Below are 16,654 nucleotides of genomic sequence, written 5' to 3' on the forward strand. Positions count from 1 at the left end.
CTTGATGCACCAGTGTGGTCCACAAGGTTTGCATTAGTAGGAAGCCGGAGGCAGGAGCTGGCTCTTGGAATCAGACCCGGGCACTTCCGTGTGAGAATCAGACATCTTAACCCGCAGGTTACACACCTACTCCGGGTTGTTTTGTTTTTTTTTTAAGCTATATTCTGCCAGTTTTCTTCCAAATTAATTTATATGAGGCAGCTGTCAAGATAGTGAGCCCTGCTCCTGTTGCTGTCCTTCCAAAGTTGCCCACCAAACCTCGAGGCTTGGGAGAGGTTCTTTCTGGCCCCCTCTCCCTAAGGTGCCCTGTGCCCTCGGTGGCAGGCAGCTTTCTCGCTGTGCCATGCCCGCCTGATTCCATTGCTGGCCTTCAGCTGATGGACACGGGCAGCTGAAAGACACAGGAAGTGGTGTAAATGTTATCTGACTTCCAGCAGAAAGCTCACAGCGTTTGTTGAAAACAAAGAAATGTATGTGGCCATGTATGTGGCCTGCCTGATTGACCTGGCATTGCCGGATTTTAAGCAGCACTGGGTGCAGCATTTGCATGGCTCAGTGCAAATAGAAGTGTGGGGCTCCTTATGTGGATGGTGGGGATGGCGCAGCCTTGAAGCCCACGCAGACTGGCATGGCTTTGAGAGGATCTGCCACTGTTCCAGTGCCCCAGCGCAGGGCTCATGTCATCCCAGGGTTAACATCTTCTTTGTTAGCGCAAAATCCATGTAACAACCTCCCACTCCTTTTTAAGATGTATGTGGTTTTATGTAAAAGGGCAGGGCTACAGAGAGAGACACGGAGTGTGAGATCTGCCATTCAGTGACTTACTCCTCAGATAGCCACAGTGGCCAGGGCTGGGCCAGGCTGCTGCTTCTGGGTCTCCCATGTGACTGAGGGGCCCCGAGGACTTGGGCCGTCCCCTGCTGTTTTCCTTGTTACACCACGATGCAGGCGTGGGGGGCTGTTCATGGGCTCTGAGTTGCCTCCCTCTCTCGAACAGGGCATACCAGCATCTCTTCAAGGCTTGGCCTTCTGTTCTTTGGATGCTTGTCCTGATGCGGGGCTGCTGGCCGGCTTTGTGTCCACATTCCCTTTTGAGTTGTTTTTCAAGCTCCCTGCTGTTTCGCGTGGTGGCTGCATCACGCCACCCGCTCAGCAAGGCTGCACAAAGCATTCCAGTTCCCCACCTCTAAGCCAACGTTGGTTTGTGTTCTGTGCTCCTACAGGGGTCGGGGGGTGGTGGTGGTGGTGAGGATGGCCATTGTGATTTGGGGTTGCTTCTTTCCCGTTAGCGCCGTTGAGCCTGGTCTGCGTGTACACGTTTGTTGGAGGCCTCGCAGTGACGGGTTGTCTGCCTTTTTGCAGGAAGGAGATGAAGGCGCTTGAGCAGGCGGGGTCTCTGAAGGGCTCGCTGAGCGCCCAGCAGCAGCTGTCGCTCATCAGCGGCTGCTCCAACCTCGCGGAAGCGATAGAGGGTGCTGTGCACATTCAGGTGAGCGGGTCTGGAGCGGCTGGGCGAGGCTTGCCGGTGCGCCCTGCGGAGGCGCAGGCTCCTGGAGCGCGCAAGGCTCCCCGGCGCGCATTCTCGTTAAGCTACTGTGACGCGGTCACTTGGGGGATGTTGAGGGTTTTTAGCAAAGCTAGCTTCTCTGGACTAAGAACACTTTATCATTCTATTAAAGTTATCATCTTGTCTTGCTTGAGAAAAGAGTTGGCCAAATCGTCCAAAAGCAAATAAGGCTTTCCCTTTCATTTAGCTATTTTTCAACAAAAACTTAACAGGAGGCAGAGTCCTCTCCAGCATGGTTTGTGTGGCTGGAAGGGTTTGGGGAGATGAAGCAACAGCCGCTGCAGGTCCGGCCTGGGACAGCCTGGCGCCATGTCCCCGGCTCTGTGGGTCCCTCAAACACTGTGTGGAGAATGGAACTGAAAGATAAGCCTATTTTGAGTGCAAACTGTCTTTGGAGAAGTTCGTTGCAAAATACATCTGAGAAACAATGCTTGGATTCCAGTTATTATTGTTTGCTCTTTTAATCCTCCTTCTCCACAAACTTTCTGAAGTCTCTTGGACTCCCCCTCTCGCCCCTTCCCCGGCCCCCAGCTCATCTCCCGCAGCAGCTCATCCCCACCCAGTGCGTGCCTGAGTCCGAGGGCCCAGCAGTGACAGCTGAGGGGTTCGGTGAGCCTCCCCTGTGAATGAGGGAGGCACTGTCTCATCTCCCACGCGTGTGCTGTGTGTCCCGAGAGCGGCACGCCGTGACAGGATTCCAGGTGAGGCTTGGGGAGTCCGTGGACGAGCCTGCTGATGGCCAAGAGTCAGGGCTGGTGCACAGGCTCCAGGTGGCGGGCTGGGGTGTGAGGGCGCGCGCTCAGCGTGGGCCACTGGCTTTGGGCTCTGACATTTGCCTGGTTCTGTGTGGAAACGGAACCCAGGGCAGGGCCTGCTTGTCCATAGCTCATCCATGTCTAGCAGCTGACCCTGTCCCTCTCCTGTCGAGTTCTTCCACCTGCCTTCCCCGGGGAGGGAAGGGCAGTTGGGTTTTGTGGCTCCTGGCAGTGCAAGCCTTGTCCCCTGGGTTTCCGCAGCCAAGGGCGGGGAGGGTGGGCGCCTATCGTGCGCCCCAGGAAGACCCCTGGGCCGGGGGTGTTGCCAGGACTTGCCTCCACACCCTTCTCTCTGGTGAGCTTCACGACAGGCGCCTTTTTTTCCAATGAGGTTTAAAAAATCAATTTCAGGGCCAGCTTCACACAGTTGTCCCTCATGGGGACAGATAGTGGGATCCGCCCACGTTCAAGTCCATTGTCTAAGAACGGGTAGCGGTCTTATGAACCGGTCATCTCCAGCCTCAATTTCTAATTCTCAACGTCTGGCTACTTTTCCCCCACAGTAATATTTTACTTGTGCTTCCAAAGCATAACTACATGCTGTGTTGCCTTTGGTTGAGAGAGAGAGAGAGAGAGAGAGAGAGAGAACTTCTGTTCACTAGTCATTCCCCAGATGCCTGTGACAGTCAGGATGGGCAGGAACCGATTGTTGGCGCCATCACTGGCTCCTCCCTGGGTCTGGCAGGGAGCTGGGCTCAGGGTGCAGAGCCAGGGCGTGGAACCCAGGCATTCTGCTGTCAGATGTGGCTTCTTGCTACCTGAACTGTTAGGCCAATGCCTGATCTGTGATTCCCCCCAGCTCTGCCCCAACATACACACTGGCCTGTTTAAGTGATGTTTATAAAGCTTATTTGTAAGTTTTTTCTTTTTTAGCAATAGACGTTGTAAAATTCTAAGAATAATTCTATGTTAAAGTTTATTGTTTCTGCATTTCAGTTTGAAAAATTCTAGCAGATTATTTCTATACGCACCAAAAATAGCATGATGGAGTTAGCTCAGACCAAATATTGTTTTTCTTCAAGCAGTATATTGTTTTTTGCTGCTGCTTTTTTGGTTAAGATTTACTTTTGCTTACCTGAAAGGCAGAGTTATACAGAGCGAAGAAGAGAGAGAGAGAGCGAGAGAGCAAGCAGGGTCTTCCATTGGCTACTCCCCAGATGGCTACAATGGCAAGGCCTGGGCCAGTTCAAGCTAAGGGCCAGGAGCGTCTTCCCTGTGTCCCACTTGTGTGCAGGAGTCCAAGCATTTGGGCCATCTTCCACTGCTTCCCCAGGCGTATTAGCAGGGGGCTGGGTCAGAAGGGGAGCAGCTAGGACTTGAACCAGCACCCACATGGGATGTAGACATCACAGATGGTGGCTTAACATGCTACACCACCTCAGCAGCCCTAATACATTGTTTTTCAGTAAGTGGAGAACTCTCAGGTATGCGGAAATAACGATGACTTGAAGGTTCACATAGAGCAAGTCTGTTTAAGGAATAATTTTAGGGAAGGATATGCTAATTTATGTGTGCAGAGTGCTTAGCGCCCTGCTTGGCACACAGAAACCACTCAGTAAATGGTAATTATTTTGTAACAAGGCCACCTGTATGCAGTTTTGGGAGCAAGCAAATGACATGCCTGTGGCGTCATTCTGTGTGCGCTGTGCACGGCACGTATTGCGCTGGGGTCTGTGTTCCTTTGTGGATGAAAGGAATGCATTTTAAGGCGTTTGGGTGCTGAAAAGTACCGATGGCGCAGGGTGTGCAGAGCGAGCAGTAGGGTGGAGGAGAGGTTGATACACTTCCTGTAGGGCCTTCTGTTCTTCAGACGGGTCTGGTCTGTGGGCAATACTGAGAGTGATAGGCAGAGATGCAGGTGACTAGGAGGTTTGGGAAAGGTTTGATGAGGGTGAGAGCTGAGCTTACTTTGGTCTTGGACAAGTGGCTTTGGAGGGGTCAGGAGGGTGGCAGGTGGGGACCGTATATCAGGCAGAGATGAACAGAGGGTCGATGCTTTGGCATAGCAGGTTAGGCAACTGCCTGCACCTCTGGCATCCCATATTGGCATCAGTTCTAGTTCTAACTGCTCCAGTTCTGATCCAACTTCTTGCTGATGTAATTGGGAAAGGGCACTCACATGGGAGACCAAAAAGAAGCTTCTGGATGCTGGCTTCAGACCAGTCTACTCCAGCCATTGCAGCCATCTGGGGAACGAACCAGTGGATGGAGGACTCCCCTCCACCCTCTCAAACTCTGCCTTTCAAGTAAATGGATTTTTTTTTTTAAGTAAGAAAGAGCTGAGCAGAGGAGGAGGTAGAAGGGGTCTGGGAGGGAAGGCAGAGGCCCTTCCCGAGGGCTGCTTTGCTGTTTGGGATGTTACAGGCTTTGCGTGGGACACATGAAAGCATTGCTCCGGTGCTTCCTGGGAGAAGCCAGGCTCGGGTTTCAGTCCCTGTGCAGGCTGGAATCCTGGAAGGAGAAGCTCAGAAGAGGAACAGGTCAGAACAAGCGCCCGTGGCTCGTTGTGGCGGGCTGGCTGGGGCCAGGCTGAGCCCACGCGGCTCCCCACTTGGCCTGGGCCTGTTGGGTCGTTTTGGTCTTGTGAGTCTCGCATGCTGGGGTCTCAGCTTGAAGCTGACCTAACAAGGAAACCCAACCCCCTAAACAGCATGCACCTGCTATAATGTGAGATGCTTGACAAAAATAGCGTGATGTTTCTTAACAGCTACCACTGTTGAAAGTACACCTGAAAGAACGAAACCCATGTATTCTGGAGAAAATTTGGGAGAATCTGGCTTAGGTCCATTAATCCACAAATATTCAGTATTTTTGTGTGCTTGTATTCCTGTTTTCTTCCTATTTCCCCTAACCTACTGGTGAGTATAGTGTACGTAGAACATTGCTTTTTTTTTTTTCTCTCTCTCTCTCTCTCTAATGGCTTTAGGGCATTTCTTACCCTGTGTTTTGCTCAAGATTGCATAGAGGTGTAATTTCTTGGCATAAGTAGTAGTGATTATTAACATTCAGTGTCATATCCGGAAGCACCTTCTAAGAATGTTCTTAGCTGCCCTTCCAAAAGCCTGGAGCCTCTGTTGCTTCCCCACACACCTGATTTTTTTCCCTTAAATTTCCCTAGACTGTTAGCAGGGAGCTGGATCGGAAGTGGAGCAGGCACTCAAACCGGTGCTCATATGGGCTGATGGTGCCCTAGGCTGAGGGTTAGCCTGCTGTGCCACTGTGCCACCTGATGGGCTCCCCACGCCTACACTTCTTTTTAAATGATTTATTTTATTTGAGAAGCAGAGCATGGGGGTGGGGGCGGCACGCAGACTCCTTCCCCAGATGGTCCCAGTGGGTAAGGCTGGGCCAGGGTGCAGCCAGCAGCCAGGGATCCATGTGGGTCTCCCACGTGGGTGGCAGAGTTTGGGCACATTAGCAGGATGCTAAGTTGGGAGCAGTGTAGTCAGGCTGCAGACTGGTGTTCCCACATGGGATGCCGGCATGCAAGCCCTGCTTTAACTCCCTGGATCCTCCCAAATGCCCATAGCACTTCTTCCACGTTTCATTTGCGCTCTGGGAGCAATTTTCTTATCCCCCCCCCAAAAAAAAGAAGGAAAGAGAGAAAGGAAAGAGAGAAAGGAAAGAAAGGAAGGAAGGAAAGAAGGACGGACAGAAACAAAGATGTTCGTTGTTTAGAGACTTTCTGAAGGTAGGAGGCCGAGCTGTGGCTCCATGCACACGCGGGCGTGCACAGAAACACACGCAAGTACACACAGGCACACTCTCACTGCTTGCCACAGCTGTCCAACTAGGATAAGGCCCTGCAGGCTTTGCTGTGTCTGGAGGGTCCTGGCTGCAGAGGGGTGGGTGTGAGGCTCCCTAGGCCTGCTGTGGCTCTCCAAGCCCAATCCAGAGAGCCTGGGCCTGACCTGCAGGGGCAGGCGAGACCGAAACCCGAATTTCTACAACCTAGTGTGATTTTGAAATCCAATCTTGCCTGGCAAGAATATCAACTCTGTTAGAGAAATAAGTTTATTCTGAAAAGGCTGTGTGATCATAAACTCTTAAAAAAATGCGCATTACGGACCTGGCGCAATTGCCTAGTGGCTGAAGTCCTCTCTTTGCACACCTAGGATCCCATATGCAGGCAGCTTCATGTCCTGGCAGCCCTGCTTGCCATCCAGCTCCCTGTTTGTGGCCTGGGAAAGCAGTCGAGGATGGTCGGTTCAAAGCCTTGAGAACCTGTACTCGTATGGGAGACCTGGAAGAGGCTCCTGGCTTCGGATCAGCACATCTCTGACCATTGAGGCCACTTGGGGAGTGAATCAGCTGATGGAAGATCTTTCTCTCTGTATCTCCTTCTCTCTGTGTATCTGACGTTCAATTAATAACAACAACAACAACAAAAGAATGAGGGGATCCGATGCTGTAGCTTGGCACCTAAAGTCCTCGCCTTGATGTGCCGGGATCCCATATAGGTACTGGGTCTAATCCCAGCAGCTCCACTTCCCGTTCAGCTCCCTGCTTGTGGCCTGGGAAAGCAGGAGAGGACAGCCCAAAGGCTTGGGACCCTGCACCCGTGTGGGAGACCTGGAAGAGCTCCTCGCTCCTGGCTTCGGATTGGCTCAGCTCCAGCTGTTGTGCTCACTTGGGGAATGAACCGTTGGACGGAAGATCTTCCTCTCTGTCTCTCCTCCAAATAAATACAAAAATCTTAAAAAAAAAATGAGCATTAGGGCTGGCTCTCCATGTTTCTGAGGCCTTCACTACCAAATCGCTGGGATTTAGGACCCAGGAGCTGGTTGAGCCACAGGGAAAGTTTATTGAGTTATAAAGTCTGCATGGAGTTTGTTTACTCAGAAATCAGGACAGTAGCCAAAATCTGGGAGGAAAATCTATATTGTCCCCCTAGATAGTCAGAATGTACCTCTACGCATTGTGTTTAGAGTCTAGAAAATGCAGGCGTTTTGAGAAGGGCCTTCGGGCCCCGGCATGTTCCTGATCAGCCGTGTTCTTAGAGTGTGTGTTTCCTTAATGGACGGAAGCTTTGGGGCCGTTTGGTCTTGGCCATGGAGGCTCAGGATAATCCTTTGTTGGCCAGGACTGGGGAAAGGGTGAGAGGGGCCAGGCGTGCGTGGAGTAGCACCGAGAAAACACGCACGTATGTGTTGGAACTGGAATGCCCTGCTACTGCGTCCATCTTCCTTGCTTCCTGCCTTCCTTCCCTCTCTTCCCTTTGTCCTGACAAAAAAGGAGAGAGAGAGAGAGAGGAATATGAATTTGTCTTCACTGATTCACCCCTGAAATGCCGGACTAGACTAGGCTGAGCCAGGAGCCAGGAATGCCTGTGTCTCCCACATGGGCAGCATCGCCATCCGCCTCCCAGGACGCATCATCAGCAGGTAGCTGAATCAGAGCAGAGGCACAGGGACTTGAACCCGTGCAGTCATTCCTGCTGGATGTGGATGCAGCCTCAGTGGTGTCCCTTAGTGGTGGCCCTGGTGTTACTGAACCATTCCCCTGCTGCAAACCTGGCGATCTGTGCCTGGACCTCAGGGTGTGCTCGCTCAGCATTCCCGTCTCTTCTCCCATGGCAGCCGAGTCTCCTGTCCCTCTGGGGTCAGATCCTTCTCAGCCAGGCACTGTAGGCATCCTCCTTTGGGTCTGGAGCTGCCCAGTGCACTGTAAGATGTTACAGCATCCCTGACCTCTGCCCACCAGGAGCACCCCTACTCCATTTGTGCTCACCTGAAGTATCTCTTGACCTTGTCCAGTGGCCCCTGCCTGGCACACGTCTCTAAGGGCTTTGGCACAGGATCCATGGCCTAGGACGGGATCTTCCCCTCCCCTGAGGGAGGACCTTCCTTCTGCCCTTCCCGCTTTGCACCGGGTCTTCACCCGGGCCCTGGGAAAGCAGGTTTCTGGCTGTCCCGTTCAGACTCTGTGTGGGAGTTGGAGCTCTTGTATCACATGCTGGATGCCGTGCCGCCCCTGAGGCAGAGGCTGGCTGCTTTTCTGACTATGCCCAGGGTACCTGGGAACCCCTGCAGGAGAAGTGGTGCTGATGGGAGTGAATGCTCTGTGATGTCTGCCTCCAGGCAGCCTTCAGCAACCCCGGAAGCATCAGCACTGCCCTCTTGGCTGCCTGTGTCTGCAGCAGGCGGCCCGCCCAGCCTCTCCTGGGAGTGTCTCGCCTTGGATTTCAGCCTGTGGTCATTGACCCACTTACCAGCAGTTGTGCATTGTGTGGTGTGGTTTTAGTTACCCAGCGGTCAACCATGACCCCCCAAATACTAATGTTTGTGCTGATTCTTTTTTAAAAGGAAATGTATTTGAAAGGAGAATTTATTGCAAAACAAGAGAGAAAGGTCCTTATCTGTCATCCATCCGATGCCTGCAACAGCCAGGGTTGGGCCAGACCAAAGCCAGGAGCTGGGAGTTCAGGTGAGGCGGAAGGGACATGAGCGGAAGGGACTCAAGTCTGTGCACCGTCATCTGCTGCCTCCCAGGGCACTCATTAGCATGACGCTGGAATGGGAAGCGGAGCTGGGATGCACACGCAGGCGCTGTGGTGTGTGACGCGGGGGCTCCACATGCCAGCCTTGGTGTTGACTCTTTCAAGACAGATGGCACAATATTTCCACAACTTTACAACTCAATTCAGGCCTCCGTCTAGGTGGCCTGCTGGGTCTAATGATGGGAGCCATCTTTACAGCCTTCGGAATCCACATGAGCAGGATGTTGGAGCCAGGTTGCCAGGCAGGCATCACATCCAGGCACTCTGGACTCGATGCATTGTTCTTAACTGGGTCTCTAAACCACCAGTAGGCCAAATGACTATCTCCCCCATGGACAGCCAACTTGGTTTCTGAGCTAAATGTGGAAATGAATGAGGGGAAACACTGTCCTCCGAACTTAGTTGGAAGCGCAATGTCCTGTTGCGAAGGTGGCCTGGTAATCCTGCCACACCAGCAAGATCGCTGCCTGCACGCTCATTAGCTGCGCTAACCGGAAGTCCAAGTGCTCCTTTTGCTTTAGAAGTGGTAGGCTGTTAAATGAACACCCCGGGTCAAAACAAGTGGGTGTCTGAGATAAGCCTCTGTTTTATACAATCGGCCAAATGGGATAAATGCAAGCTGGCAGGATAATTTTTTGATTTTAATCAGGTTAAAAGCATAGTAAGTTCATCTGACAGTTGCCATGGCTTGCACATGCAGGGCTTGGAAAACAGGTGCTTCCGCAGCTGTCTGCTGGCATCCGGCAGTTAGGCAGTTAGTGGTTGCTAGCTCCTGAGACTGCTGGATCCTGGGTGTACAGGGAGCCTGCCGAGATAAGGAGTCTACCTGGGAATGTAATATTCATGAAAATCCAGGATCCTCTGGGGGCAGAGCTTGAGCTGGTGCCAGTCTGAGGGTCTTAGTGTTGGGGGTGAGCACCGTGGAACATGTTCTCTGATTGTTTTCTCACTGCTGGCCAAGTGTGCCTGTTCCCTCTGATCACCTTGGTCATTTGCAAGTTTGTATTCAGAGGCTCATGGCTTGGATCATTGAGGAAGGAGCCAGAGGTTTCCTTGAAGTGCTCATTGTCACTGTTTGGGACCTGGGTCCACACGGTGATGATCCCTGCTACCCAAGGGAAGCTGCTGGAAAGTTGCAGGTGCCAGTTGGCTCAGGGCATCACAGGTAGTCCACCTGGGACTCTCTGACAGCTGTTCTTGTTGTTGTGGCCAAGGGAGCAGCCATTGTTTGTCCCCTCCAATGGACCATGCCTGGGGGAGGCGGGAGATGTTGTCTGCCCTCTCAGGGTCCAAACCATCCCTGCCTGGGTGCTATGTAGGGTGAGGTTGGAGGGGACCTGTTCTATTGTACAAGCCATCCCCAAGGAGATCTGACTGCTGCTTGTTCCTATGTTACCAGGGTAGGGTGTGGGATTTATATTTGCTCGTAACTTTGAGTGAACTGTCTACCTTGCTACCTGTTTGGGAGCCTTGTCAGAGCGCCCAAGACCCTAAGCCATTCTTCTGTATTGGTCAGTGAGCCACCGTCTTTACCCACCCCGTGATGTTGTGATAACTGCTGACGATTTGCCAAGTCCTGTGCCAAGCACTTTACATGGAATGATGCAATTCAGTCCTCATGAAGAAAGAAATACTGTGACTTTTCTGTACCCTGTCCATTCTCCTGCCCCACCTCCAATAGTTATCACCTCTATATCATAAGGATGTATGAAAAAGGATTTATTTATTTAAAGGCAGAGTGAGAGAGCGAGAGCGAGAGCGAGAGAGAAAGAGTGAACCTTTTGTCCAAATGGCCACAATGGCTGGGACTGGCCTCTTGGGAGGTCTTCTGTCCATCAGGCCCCAAGACCACCGAGGGGTGAGGCGACAGTGCTCTTCTGCAGCAGAAACATTGGAGACAAACCGGTAGTGAAGGATGTCCATTTATTTGAGAGAAGTCATAAGCTTATATAGGAAAAGGGGGCAGGCATAAGGGTGGTCCCAACAGTACTTCCACCCAACAACAACGTTGTGACTGGCTAACAGATATGTCTATCTCTCTGGACCCACCAATGAAGTTAAAGGTCAGGAAGCACAGGAAATTGTATCTCAGGGCAGACTTGTTGCCTGCTGAAAAGCAGGATGAATGCAACATTTGGCTTCCTAGAGTTGTTTATAATGAAGTCCTAGCAGAGTAGGGAAGAGAGACTGGGGAGGTGCAGCCCATTGCTCTTGTTGCATGCCCAGTGAACAGGCCATGTTGGGGTCTGTTAGCAAGGGCACAGTGTGCCCGGTGCCTGTGGCCTCCCAGGTGGCCTGGCAGGCGAGGATCCAGGGGTGATCTCCCACACTGGGCCAGCCTGAAGCCTGGAACCAGAAGCTGTCGGGGTTTCCCAGGCGGGTGGAAGAGTGCAAGGCCTTGTGTCATTGTCCATTGCCTTCCCAGGTGCTTTAGCAGGGAGCTGGGTCGGAAGTGGAGCAGCTGGGACTTGAACCAGCATCCGTGTTTGGATGCTGGTATTGAAAGGGGTGGCTTCATGTGTTGCTCTGTAATGCCAGCCTGTTCCATGAACTTGTGTAGTTGAAAGTGAAGGAAATGATGATGGATGTTTCGTTACTCCCTAAGACCCCCTCCTGTTGTCGGCTGTCAGATGGCGCCATTTGGAGCAGCTATAATCTGGGTGCTACTCCAGCGATCATGACTGCATCCCCATGCAGATAATTCTACCTGGTGTCTAGAGAAGGTGATCTTCTTCCTTAGAGATGAAGTGGAAGTGAGGCCTTTTGTTAGCATGGTGGGGTGGGGGGATCCACAACCAAATTCCCCTGTTACTGAAACCCAATGATCTTGATGGGTTGTGGGTACTTTCCGAGAAGATGTTAGCATTGACAAGCGTTGGCTGTTTTATTGTGCAATGCGAAAAGAAGAAATGAAGCACAAATTGGGTGCCGCTGCCTCTGACTATTATCCCCGTTTTCATTTGAGTTTGATAGAATTTAATGTGAAGTTTCATTGCATTGCTCCCCCAGCTCCATTGTAATTAAAGGCAGCTCTGTGTTGTGTCTGCTCTTTTATATAGCAGACACCAGGAGATTTGCTGGCAGATGGCTCCAGGACAGGGAGCTTGATATCGAGACCTGCTTTTTGGGCTGGATTTTGGGCCCGCCTTTGAGGCTCCCACCTGCTCCCACAGGCTGGGACCCCTGAGGTAAGCAGGGGTTCCTGGACTTCTCTAACTCAGGTAGCAGGACCAGAGGCCTTAGACGGGCACTGGGAGCTAAACTGGCCATGTGCAGCTTCCGCAGAAATTCTGTCACCGATGTTGAAAAGTCTGGACGTTGATGTGTAAACTTGCCATTTAGTGCTTCCTCAAAGTTGGATGGTGGCCGTGAGCATCTGTAGGACTTGAGCCAGGTGCACCTGCTCCTGCTGTTGGCTCACTACCCAGGCTGAGTGTCTGCCATGATAGGGTTCTGCACTGTTGTTCAAGTGAGGAGAAAGGGAAACAATTCTTGTGTTCATTTCACCATCAAAGGTGTTAAGGCAACAGTGAGCTTGAATACTGTCACTTCTACCCCGTCTTTTTTTTTTTTTATTACAAAGTCAGATATACAGAGAGGAGGAGAGACGGACAGGAAGATCTTCCGTCCGATGATTCACTCCCCAAGTGAGCCGCAACGGGCCGGTGCTGCGCTGATCCAAAGCCGGGAACCTGGAACCTCTTCCGGGTCTCCCACACGGGTGCAGTGTCCCAGTGCGTTGGGCCATCCTCGACTGCTTTCCCAGGTCGCAAGCAGGGAGCTGGATGGGAAGTGGAGCTGCTGGGATTAGAACCGGCGCCCATATGGGATCCCGGGGCTTTCAAGGTGAGGACTTTAGCCGCTAGGCCACGCCGCCGGGCCCCACTTCTACCCCGTCTTACCAGCCCCTCTCCGAGCAGTGTGGGTGCATACCCAGCTTGGCTTACCTGGCTGCCACCAGCACTGTGATCTTGGTCCCTGGAGTCCTAATGTCCTCTCCGACAAGAAGAGACCCCGAAGTGAGTCCAGAGGAATTCCACCCCCCCAGACACCAGGAGCAGGTGGTCCCCACTTTCCCTGCCTGACCCTAACCTAGGATTTCCTGGGTGCCTCCCCCACCCCAGGACCCATGCGTTGTACTGACTGCTGGAGGATGCAGGAAGTGTTCCAGGCTAGCCGCCATGAAGGATTGTCGGCTGTCGCCTCTGCATGGGCCCCACCTGGCAGGACCCACTCTGTCTGTAGCCCCATTGAGTCACCTTTTTTTCTAGAAGGGTAGGCAGAGGCTGGGGGGTGGGTTCTTGGCAGCCACCTCAAAGCCCCTACTCACAGAGGAAGAGCGAGGTCTTTATGTTTATAGGAAATCAAGGAAACAAATTGTTTTTATCTGTCCAATAGAGATAATAGATTGAGCATCCCTAAAGATGAATTCTGAAATCCAGAATGTTCCCAAATCGGAAGCTTCTCTGAGCTCAGACGATGCTGAAAGAGAATTCCATATCTGACCTCATGTGTGAAGTTCATTTCAGCTTGACTGCATAAAGGTTTGTGTGAAACATGGGTTTCATGTTTAGACCTCAAAACACACCTGGTCCCCAGCCTTGCAGGGAAGGGTAGACCATGTAATAAACCCATCACCTGAGTCCACTATGAGGCGGGAGAATGGACTCCATGTGCTTAGGAGGGCCAGGTGCCTGTGTTGGCTGTCGGCTCTCATAGCATTACCGTTAATGCGGACAGGGGCACCTGCAAGCCTGCATATTTTTTCTTTTCTTTTCCTTTCTTTTCTTTTCTTTTCTTTTCTTTTCTTTTCTTTTCTTTTCTTTTCTTTTCTTTTCTTTTCTTTCTCTCTCTCTTTCTCTCTCTTATTCTCTCCTTCCTTCCTTCCTTTTTTCTTTCCTTCTTTCCTCTTTCTTTCTAAGGCACGTTTGCAGAGAGATAGGGTAAGAGAAAAAAAGAAGAAAGAGAGAGAATCTTCCATCCTCTGGTTCACTCAGCAGTCGGGCCTCCAGGAGCTTCATGTGGGTCTCCTGTGTAGTTGTCGGGGCCCAGGCACGTGGGCTATCCTCTGCTGCTTCCTAGGAACTTTGATAGGGACCTGGTTGAATGTGGAGCAGGCGGGTCATGAACCATGCCCCATGTGGGGTGCTGGTGTTGTCAACAATGTTTTTGCCTGCGATGCCACAGCGCCTGCTCCCCAAACCTGGCTTCAGATTACAACCATTACTGTCAGTTCCGAAGTTCATTTGTCCGTTCCATGTATGTGGTTTTTGTTTCATTTTGTATGACGTTAACATCAAAGTGAATGAGTTATTGAATGTTAGTATTTTCTTGGCCATTTTTGCATTGGCCACATGATATTCATCCAATTGACACAATAATTTCTGTTTGTGGTACCTTTGGTTTAATGTTATTTTGCCCTGATAATACCGTTTTGTGGCCTGAGTGTTGCCTGTGTATTGAAGGTAATTTAAAAATATATATGTATATATATATATTTATTTATTTGAAAGGCAGAATGACAGAGAGAGGGGAAGAAAGAGAGGGAGGGAGGGAGAGAAAGGGAGTGAGGAGAGGGAGAGGGAGAGGGAGAGATAGAGAGAGATATATCCACTGCTGGCTCACTCCCCAGATAGCCGTCAGGCAGGGTCTGGGTCAGGCCGGTCAGGAGTTGGGAGATGCACCTGTCTCCGTGAGTGGCAGGGGCCCAGTTACTGGAGCCATCGCCCCAGGCTTGCAAGCAGGAAGCTGGATCAGAAGAGGAGTATTTAGGACTTGAACTTGCTCTTGAGTGTGGGGCACCCATGTCTAAAGCAGCAACCTATCCCACTGCTACACAGCAGCAACCCTTAAAATAATTTTCTTTCAGATATTGTTTCCATAGTGACACTTGAATCAGAAAATATGAACTCTTCTTTTTCTTCTTCTTCTTTTTTTGGAAAAGACCCAGTACCTTGTTTGCTTTCCAAAAGGGTGTGTCTGTGTAATGATTTTTATTATTTTTGTGTCCCAAGACTCTGGAAGAAGGGAAGTTTGGGTTTAAATATAGCTATTCAGGAATGCTCTCCTCCTTCGCTTGTGTTCTTGTTGCTGGAGAGAACAATGGGTTGGTTTTCTGTGGAGTCCCTGCAGACAGAGGTCCACCTGTGGGTTGTCCCACACCCTTGACACCCCTGCCGGGGGCTCTGAACCCCTGGCACCTGCAGGCTGTCCCACACCCCTGACACCCCTGCCGGGGGCTCTGAACCCCTGGCACCTGCGGGCTGTCCCACACCCCTGACACCCTGCCGGGGGCTCTGAACCCCTGGCACCTGCTGGCTGCCCCACACCCCTGACACCCCTGCCGGGGGCTCTGAACCCCTGGCACCTGCGGGCTGTCCCACACCCCTGACACCCTGCCGGGGGCTCTGAGATCCTGGCTGAAGGCTCAGTCCTCCCTGAGGTGCCTGCTGCCACCTGTACTCCTTAGATGGCACATATCTGTGCAGTTAAGCAGAGCAGTTTAGAACCTGTGCTTGAACTTGACGCAGGGCCATGCCTCAGTTTTGGGGGGCAGAGAGAATGTTCCTCATGCCCTTCCCAAAGCTTTTCCTCCCTTTCTTTGAGGCTTCTTTGATTCTGTGCACAATGAGTGGCTTTGAGTATTTTCATTCTTGGGGTATGCTGGGGGGAGCGCGCAGTTGGCGTTACGCCCACATCCCAGGCTACTGTGCCACCGTGACCTCCTCAGGACCCAGCAGGTGCAGGAGCTGAATTCAGTCCTAACCTGTGGTTCCTCTCGTCACATCTTTTCCACCTCCTATTTGTTACATTCCTTTTGGGTAAGAGCATCAAACAGACAGATATGTAGAGATGACCTTCTTGTAAGGAGGATTTTATTTGGGATTAAATGAAGGAGAGCATTCCAGTCTGGGAGACACCTGCACAGTGGAGTGGCCCCTGCTGTATCCAGAGCACACAGGCATGGCTGGGGGATTTATTTACACAGAGAAACCTACACAACTTACTTTGAATAGAAATTCGTTGGCACTTCTGGTGCTTGTGGGAGCTGGCAAGCTCTGATGATGGCAGTTACTGTGGCAGGCTGGTTATAAAGACGTACTTGGCAATTCCTACATCGGGTGTTCAGTAAAGACCATCTTAAAAGCAGGGTAGGCTGTCTCATTGCATTGGTTGAGATACAAGGGGACTTTTAAAAAGTTCACAGAAAAATGGAACTTGTAAGAGAAGTTAATTGGATGCAAAAATGTTTTGAGGACACATGCATGGTTTTTTCATAGTATACTTTAAAAACAGATTTATTTATTTATTTGAAAGGCAGAGTTACAGAGAGAAGATAGCGAGGGAGAGAAAGAGAGGGAGGGAGGGAGGGAGGGAGAGATCTTCTGTCCCCAAAGAGCTTGGCAGGCTGTGGCCAGGAACTGGGAGCTCCATGTTCACCTCCTGCATGGGTGGCCAGGGGCCGACTACTTGGACAACCCTATGCTGCTTTCACAGGTGCCTTAGCGGAGAATTGGACCCGAAAGAGAACAGCTGGTTGCAGCTCATATGGGATGTTGGCACTGCCATGGTGTCAGCCTCTGGTAGTACACACTTTTATGAGCTTTGTGTAGATCTTGCATGTATGTGGATTTTAATTTTTTTTAAGTTAGGAGGTACACAAAGCTTCCACCTGCTGATCCGCTTTGCAGATGCCTGTGGCTGCTGGGATCTGGGCAGGGCTGAAGGCAGTAGCTGGAGCTGGCAGCTGGGAACTCAGGCATGGTCTCCCAG

At 51.5% G+C, this 16,654-nt stretch overlaps 1 protein-coding gene across 2 annotated transcripts in view; it reads left to right on the forward strand.

Annotated features, from left to right (window-relative positions):
• CRYL1 (crystallin lambda 1) overlaps window positions 1–16,654 on the forward strand; it is a 105,532-nt gene that overhangs the window by 26,593 nt on the left and 62,285 nt on the right. For both annotated transcript variants that reach the window (XM_058670988.1, XM_058670989.1), the window contains exon 3: window positions 1,363–1,489. In XM_058670988.1, the coding sequence (XP_058526971.1) occupies window positions 1,363–1,489 (127 nt within the window). The remainder of the gene's footprint in view (window positions 1–1,362; window positions 1,490–16,654) is intronic.

The sequence above is a fragment of the Ochotona princeps genome, chromosome 12 (assembly GCF_030435755.1).
Source record: "Ochotona princeps isolate mOchPri1 chromosome 12, mOchPri1.hap1, whole genome shotgun sequence".
Classification (NCBI taxonomy): domain Eukaryota; kingdom Metazoa; phylum Chordata; class Mammalia; order Lagomorpha; family Ochotonidae; genus Ochotona; species Ochotona princeps.